This window comes from Oncorhynchus tshawytscha, linkage group LG01, assembly GCF_018296145.1.
Source record: "Oncorhynchus tshawytscha isolate Ot180627B linkage group LG01, Otsh_v2.0, whole genome shotgun sequence".
NCBI classification, from domain to species: domain Eukaryota; kingdom Metazoa; phylum Chordata; class Actinopteri; order Salmoniformes; family Salmonidae; genus Oncorhynchus; species Oncorhynchus tshawytscha.
Genome location: NC_056429.1, coordinates 92597132 through 92605773, shown reverse-complemented (window position 1 = coordinate 92605773; position 8642 = coordinate 92597132). Strand labels below are relative to the sequence as shown.

Here is an 8642-nt window from a genome sequence, read left to right as displayed (position 1 = left end):
GTTTGCTAGGTTTCTGGGGTATAACAAAACAATAATTTAGCTGAATGCATTATTAGGCTATGAATGCGTTATTGCGCAGTAATATGTTTATGTTTGGCGTATACCTGCTCCACTTCCTTGATGTTTTCCTAGGAATAAATGTAACGGGACAAAGGCATTACAGCATATATTAATAATGGGGAGTTGATTTGGCCTAATGAAAATAATTCCATCCTAAGGCTAAATGGCAAAGCACCCCCTTTACGCGCAAATAAAGTTTACAAACTCACTAATCAACTTCTGCAATGACTTGTTTTAAATTGATCGCTGTCCCTGTATAATAATAGCTCCCCAGTCATAAGAACTCCCATAGCAATAGTTTTGTTCCACCCCATGAACTCAACGATAGTTGCCTGCTCTATTCTGCCGTCTGAGTCTGGGGATCGCGTCACAGCCTATGAGAAGGACAGAACATTGGAGAGAGTGACGCAAATGTGTTGTCGAGCGGTGGGAGGGATTATTCTTACATTATCCATTTAATCGCTTTTCAAAGTCTAGGAGTCGTCAATTAGGGTTAGGTAGTAGATGCAGGTTCACTATCATCATAGCCCATCTAAAAGCGCACGGCACCGCATCCCAACGGTCGCTCTGCACCACAACGCGCTTCTGACGAGCAGGGTCTTCCATCCTGAGTCCACCAACTGCCAGTTCAGTTGAGCAAACTCTGCAGAGGAGCGTCGGAAATCGGAGTGGATTTCGTTGGTTTTCTATTATTTAAACACCTGACTAAATTCAACTATTTGGAGAAAAACTCGGACATCATCCAACATCAATTCAGTTGGATTTAAAGTTATGGCCCTATCAGTGCTGCGCAGCAGTTTGCTTTTGCTATGTGTGACAACTATCCAAACTTGTCATGGTGGCGGACAGGTTAGTAGCCTACTTAACACATTATCATCTGTGGACAAGTGCATGGTAACATTAGGCTACATGCTTATAACATGTTTAGAGATTAATAATGTTGGAGAATATTTTGGTGGAAAAGTGTTGCACAAATTATACTGAACAAAATTAAAACGCAAAATGCAACAATTTCAAAGAGTTTACTGAGTTACAGTTCATAGAAGGAAATCAGTCAATTAAAATGAATACATTAAGTGCTTGGGAGGGGGGGGCATAGGCACACCCCTTGGGAGCCAGGTTCAGACAATCAGAATACATTTTTCCCCACAAAAAAATAAAACCACATTTTATTTGTCACATGCTCCGAATACAACAAGTGTAGACCTTACAGTGAAATGCTTACGTACAAGCCCTTAACCAACGATGGAGTTCAAGAAATAGAGTTAAGGAACTATTTACTGAATAAACTAAAGTAAAAAATCTAATACAAAGTAACACAATAAAATAACAATAACTAGGCTATATACAAGGGGTACTGGTGCCGAGTCAATGTGCGGGGGTACAGTGACTATGCATAGATAAAAAGGCTTTATTACAGACAAATACTGCTCAGCACTGAACGATGCCTGACAGGCAGTCCTGTCTCCCAGGCGGTGCAACTCCCAAGACCACAGCCAATCACATGCAAGCAACAACGCAGCTAACTTGGTTAGTCTTGTGAGCGAACTAGCTAGCTAGTGAATTAGGCTCCCTGCAATGAGCCTTACCTATGAAACAGCCTACAAGGCAGCATCCTGACATTATCTCGACAACACAACTTTTGATTATGTCGTGATCAAGAGAGAAAAATAATTTGTGGTTCTTAACACAACAAGGGTCTTTTTTATTTGTATTCATATGTGCTCTCTGGACTTCCATACTCATCACAACTCTTTATGTTAGGGTCAGAAAAGTAGGCTACATTAACACACCCAGGCCTGTATAAATATGTGTTGCAAGTGTTTTGTTGACTGTAAACTTAGTTCTTCATGTTCTGCCTCAGACAAAACAACCCATAACTTGGGATTGCTATCCATGTGTAACCATGTGAAATGGCTAGCTAGTTAGCGGTGGTGCGCACTTATAGTGTTTCAGTCGGTGACTTCACTCACTCCGAGACCTTGAAGTAGTTGTTCCCCTTGCTACTCACTCTGAGACCTTGAAGTAGTTGTTCCCCTTGCTACTCACTCTGAGACCTTGAAGTAGTTGTTCCCCTTGCTACTCACTCTGAGACCTTGAAGTAGTTGTTCTCCTTGCTACTCACTCCGAGACCTTGAAGTATTTGTTCCCCTTGCTACTCACTCTGAGACCTTGAAGTAGTTGTTCCCCTTGCTACTCACTCTGAGACCTTGAAGTAGTTGTTCCCCTTGCTACTCACTCTGAGACCTTGAAGTAGTTGTTCCCCTTGCTACTCACTCTGAGACCTTGAAGTAGTTGTTCCCCTTGCTACTCACTCTGAGACCTTGAAGTAGTTGTTCCCCTTGCTACTCACTCTGAGACCTTGAAGTAGTTGTTGTCCTTGCTACTCACTCTGAGACCTTGAAGTAATTGTTCCCCTTGCTACTCACTCCGAGACCTTGAAGTAGTTGTTCCCCTTGCTACTCACTCTGAGACCTTGAAGTAGTTGTTCCCCTTGCTACTCACTCTGAGACCTTGAAGTAGTTGTTCCCCTTGCTACTCACTCTGAGACCTTGAAGTAGTTGTTCCCCTTGCTACTCACTCTGAGACCTTGAAGTAGTTGTTCCCCTTGCTCTGCAAGGGCTGCGGCTTTTGTGGCGTGATGGGTAACGATGCTTCGAGGGTAACTGTTGTCGATGGTTTGAGCCAAGGTAGGGGCGAGGAGAGGGACGGATGCTAAACTGTTACACATGTTCTGTTTCCAGTTTCAGCCATGATTTGAGCATGTCGCCTATTATTATTATCAATGTCCTCATCAGAAATGAGGAAGGACTGTGCTTACAGGATGACACAAATGTCCCATTGAGTGTGGTAAATTACCCATTGAAAGTATATAAGAGGGAAGCCATGAGCACTGACTCTTGGATTCATTTTGGCATCTTTGGCCAGGAGTCTAAAACAATCCATTTGGATATGAGTCCACTGTTCACATTGTTGTGTGTGTGTGTGTTGTGTGGGTATGTGTGAGTGTGCTGTGTGGTTATGTGTGTATTTGTGTGTGGATTGTGTGTGTGTGTGTGTGTATGTGGGTTGTGTACGTGTGTGTGTATCTGTGTGGGGGTTGTGTGTGTGTGTTGCTAGGATGAATATGAGTCCACTACTATGTCAGCTGTTGGCATTCCCCTTTAGCCAATGGGGGAAGACATGTCAAAGAAAATAAGAGGAGGGGATTGAAGTATAGGACTCTTGGGCAGTCCACCTCTGAGAACCCTTAGAAATTGGATGCAGATTGGAGTTTTCTTTATTCCATCTTGTTCTAAGGGCAGCTCTGCCTCAAGGGCAGAAACACATGTGATCAGTTAAGGTTAGGTAAGTGTCATTTCAAGTATGTAAGGTATGCCTTCACCTGACATTATGCTTTTCTACAGACTTGTTATTATTATTGAAAAGGATTAGCAAACTGCCATTTCACTGTTCTCTGAGCCTTTGGAATGGGCTTATCTGTCAGTAAGTAGCCTGCTCTCAAATAGCTCACTGTTCATAGGCTCATTGCATCCAGGCTATGTGCTGAAACGGAATACAAAGCTGGTCCATTCAGTCATTGTTATCCAAGGAGTCTGTGGCTGTGTCCCAAATGGCACCCAATTACCTATATAGTGCATAACTTTGTATGGATTCTGGTCAAAAGTAGCTCACTATATAGGGATAGGGTGTAATTTGGGAAGCAACCTGTGTCTCTCTTGCCATACAAAATATACAGAGGGCCAAGGTTCTGGACAGAGGTCTGACTGATAGACATCTGCCAAACAGCTTTGGTCCAGCTGCTGTATGGTCTGCCACTGGAGAAGAAGAAAAAAGTGGAGAAGGGAGAAGGGATGAGAGAGGAGAGAGAGAGAGAGGCATGGCATCTACTAACATGTTCCTTCAGGTGAGTACCAGGGCTGGAGGGCTAGCGGAGACAGCGGAGGCTAGAAGGGTTAACATGGGTTACTGACTGTATGGTAGGAATCCAGGGTGTGACTTCTGAATCCTAATAAAACATCTATATGAATTCTGAATCTTAATAAAACATCTATATGAATTCTGAATCTTAATAAAAAATATAATGACTTCTGAATCTTAATAAAACATAACATGACTTCTGAATCTTAATAAAACATCTATGAATTCTGAATCTTAATAAAAAATATAATGACTTCTGAATCTTAATAAAACATAATGAATTCTGAATCTTAATAAACAATATCATGATTTCTGAATCTTAATAAAACATAACATGACTTCTGAATCTTAATAAAACATAACATGACTTCTGAATCTTAATAAAAAATATCATGACTTCTGAATCTTAATAAAACATAACATGACTTCTGAATCTTAATAAAAAATATAATGGCTTCTGAATCTTAATAAACAATATCATGACTTCTGCATCTTCCATAACCTGATGGCATGCCACAGTATAACAATAAAACAGTAATTATTACGTTCATGTTTTTACATTGGTCTTGTTGGGAGTTCAGAACCTTGCAGCTGTGGATTTGTTTTTAAGTCTGAATTCATAACCAGGTGGCCACATCATATAATAATAACAATACAATGATATTCAGAACATGTTACTGGTCTTGTTGGAAACGCAGACACCTGTGCAGCTGTGGAATTGGATTGTGATTTGTTTTGGTAACGGTTGATGAAAATGCTAGGGAACACTGGCGGAATGTCAACATTTGTAACTACAGCCACCACAGAACCCACCCACCACCAGACATTCTAAAGTTCAATTTGGAGTGTGTCCCAAATGGCAACCTATTCCCTATATAGTGCGCTACTTTAGACCAAGGCCCATAGTGCTCTGGTCAAAATTAGTGCTCTGGTCAAAATCCATTACATAGGGAATAGGGTGCCACTTGGGATGGAGACTTGGCGTTGATCGGGTGATGTCATTAAGTACCACAGCTGTCCTTTGCTTGTTAAATCATACCTGCCTCTACTCACATTTTATGATGATTACATGTACTGTGGATTTTATTGGAAGTTATTTATTGACGTTTTCTCATTTTAATTATGTAGTTATGCTGTCGTATTGCAAATCATGGTTTATTTATATGCTTCCCATTAAATGGATATTAAACATGGCTGACTGTTATTTGACCAGTTATGTGTGACTTAGAAATAAGTTGTGGCTTGGTAAACTGAAAGCCAACATTCCCTAGTTTCTCATTTCCTGGTTACCGGTATGTACAACTGGTAAGTGCTTCTTGATTTACATATACACTTGAAGTTGGAAGTTTACATACACTTAGGTTGGAGTCATTGAAACTCATTTTTCAACCACTCCACAAATTTCTTGTTAACAAACTATAGTTTTGGCAAGTCGGTTAGGACGTCTACTTTGTATATGACACAAGTCATTTTTCCAACAATTGTTCACAGACAGATTATTTCAGTTATAATTCACTGTATCACAATTCCAGTGGGTCAGAAGTTTACATACACTAAGTTGACTGTGCCTTTAAACAGCTTGGAAAGTTCCAGAAAATGACATGGCTTTAGAAGCTTCTGATGGGCTAATTGACATAATTCTGTCTCCTAGAAATGAACATACTTTGGTGCGAAAAGAGCAAATCAATCCCAGATCAACAGCAAAGGATCTTGTGAAGATGCTGGAGGAAACAGGTACAAATGTATCTATATCCACAGTAAAACAAGTCCTATATCGACATAACCTGAAAGGCCACTCAGCAACGAAGAAGCCACTTCTCCAAAACCACCATAAAAAAGCCAGACTATGGTTTGCAACAGCACATGGGGGCAAAAATCGTACTTTTTGGAGAAATGTCCTCTGGTCTGATGATACAAAAATAGAACTGTTTTGCCATAATGACCATTGTTATGCTTGGAGGAAAAGGGGGTGGCTTGCAAGCCGAAGAACACCATCCCGACCTTGAAGCACGGGGGTGGCAGCATCATGTTGCGGGGGTGCTTTGCTGCAGGAGGGACTGGTGCACTTCACAAAATACAGTGCCTTGCAAAAGTATTCGGCCCCCTTGAACTTTGCGACCTTTTGCCACATTTCATTCAAACATAAAGATATAAAACTGTATTTTTTGGCTTCAAACACATTTAAAGATATAAAAATACTTTGTATTTTTTTACAGCTGTAAGAATCAGTTTTGCACATCGACAAATTTTTTCCCATTCCTCCTTGCAAAACAGCTGGGTGAGGTTGGATGGAGAGCATTTGTGAACAGCAGTTTTCAGTTCTTTCCACAGATTCTCGATTGGATTCAGGTCTGGACTTTGACTTGGCCATTCTAACACCTGGATATGTTGAACCATTCCATTATAGATTTTGCTTTATGTTTTGGATCATTGTCTTGTTGGAAGACACATCTCCGTCCCAGTCTCAGGTCTTTTGCAGACTCATCAGGTTTTCTTCCAGAATGGTCACTCCATCCATCTTCCCATCAATTTTTCTTCCCTGTCCCTCCTGAAGAAAAGCAGGCCCAAACCATGATGCTGCCACCACCATGTTTGACAGTGGGGATGGTGCATTCAGGGTGATGAGCTGTGTTGCTTTTACGCCAAACATAACATTTTGCATTGTTGCCAAAAAGTTCAATTTTGGTTTCATCTGACCAGAGCACCTTCTTCCACATGTTTGGTGTGTCTCCCAGGTGGCTTGTGGCAAACTTTAAACAACACTTTTTACGGATATCTTTAAGAAATGGCTTTCTTCTTGCCACTCTTCCATAAAGGCCAGATTTGTGCAATATACGACTGATTGTTGTCCTATGGACAGAGTCTCCCACCTCAGCTGTAGATCTCTGCAGTTCATCCAGAGTGATCATGGGCCTCTTGGCTGCATCTCTGATCAGTCTTCTCCTTGTATGAGCTGAAAGTTTAGAGGGACGGCCAGGTCTTGGTAGATTTGCAGTGGTCCGATACTCCTTCCATTTCAATATTATCGCTTGCACAGTGCTCCTTGGGATGTTTAAAGCTTGGGAAATCTTTTTGTATCCAAATCCGGCTTTAAACTTCTTCACAGCAGTATCTCGGACCTGCCTGGTGTGTTCCTTGTTCTTCATGATGCTCTCTGCGCTTTTAACGGACCTCTGAGACTATCACAGTGCAGGTGCATTTATACAGAGACTTGATTACACACAGGTGGATTGTATTTATCATCATTAGTCATTTAGGTCAACATTGGATCATTCAGAGATCCTCACTGAACTTCTGGAGAGAGTTTGCTGCACTGAAAGTAAAGGGGCTGAATAATTTTGCACGCCCAATTTTTCAGTTTTTGATTTGTTAAAAAAGTTTGAAATATCCAATAAATGTCGTTCCACTTCATGATTGTGTCCCACTTGTTGTTGATTCTTCACAAAAAAATACAGTTTTATATCTTTATGTTTGAAGCCTGAAATGTGGCAAAAGGTCGCAAAGTTCAAGGGGGCCGAATACTTTCGCAATGCACTGTAGATTGCATCATGAGGAGGAAAATTATGTGGATATATTGAAGCAACATCTCAAGACATCAGTCAGGAAGTTAAAGCTTTGTCACAAATGGGTCTTCCAAATGGACAATGACCCCAAGCATACTTCCAAAGTTGTGGCAAAACAGCTTAAGGACAACAAAGTCACAGTATTGAAGTGGCCATCACAAAGCCCTGACCTCAATCCTGTGTAAAAAATTGTGGGCAGAACTGAAAAGTGTGTGCGGGCAAGGAGGCCTACAAACCTGACTCAGTTACACCAGCTCTGTCAGGAGGAATGGGCTAAAATTCACCCAACTTATTGTGGGAAGCTTGTGGAAGGCTACCCGAAACGTTTGACCCAAGTAAAACCATTTAAAGGCAATGCTACCAAATACTAATTAAGTGTATGTAAACTGCTGACCCACTGGGAATGTGATGAAATAAATAAAAGCTGAAAGAAATCATTCTCTCTACTATTATTCTGACATTTCACATTCTTTAAATAAAGTGGTGATCCTAACTGACCTAAGACACAGAATTTTTACTAGGATTAAATGTCAGTAATTGTGAAAAACTGAGGTTAAATGTATTTGGCTAAGGTGTATGTAAACTTCTGACTTCAACTGTAAATGGTATGTTGTTTTCATGTTTGACCAGTAATATATTTCTTTATTTTACAGAACTGCATGGACAGTTGTAAACTTTTCTGTTCTGCTATATTAACATATGTACTGTACGTCTCTGTCTCCAGAACTGCATGGACAAACACCAGTTGGTTGGTGTTCTCCGTCAGATGGAGAAGTTTCTGAAGGGACAGGAGATGAGATTCACAGAGGGACTACGCATCATGAAGTCCAAACTGGCAACCCTACAGAACTCTGTGTCCAAGCTACCGCAGGCCGATCAGTCGGCTGGTGAGTAGACAGAGAGAATAACCATTCTCCACCACTCTGCCGCACCTGACATGAAGGTCTTCTATAGCCATGTAGAGATCTGGGACCAGTCTAGGTGTTCTTGTCGCTGTCTTGCTCTCTCTAAACAAGATGAATCAATAGAGGAGAAAACTGGAGTTAATTGAAGGAGATTTTGGAAATGCTTCTTTAATATTGAAACCCGAAATCTACT

At 41.0% G+C, this 8642-nt stretch overlaps 1 protein-coding gene across 3 annotated transcripts in view; it reads left to right on the top strand.

Annotated features, from left to right (window-relative positions):
- The first annotated feature begins 414 nt into the window (after positions 1–414).
- Positions 415–8642, top strand: part of LOC112260107 (fibulin-7) — a 31551-nt gene continuing 23323 nt past the window's right edge. The window contains exons 1-2 of one of the 3 annotated variants that reach the window (XM_024434968.2): positions 415–909; positions 8269–8431. In XM_024434968.2, coding sequence (XP_024290736.1) covers positions 832–909; positions 8269–8431 — 241 coding nt within the window. In that variant the 5' untranslated portion in view covers positions 415–831. The remainder of the gene's footprint in view (positions 910–8268; positions 8432–8642) is intronic. The other 2 variants (XM_024434958.2, XM_024434976.2) reach the window with 2 other exon arrangements.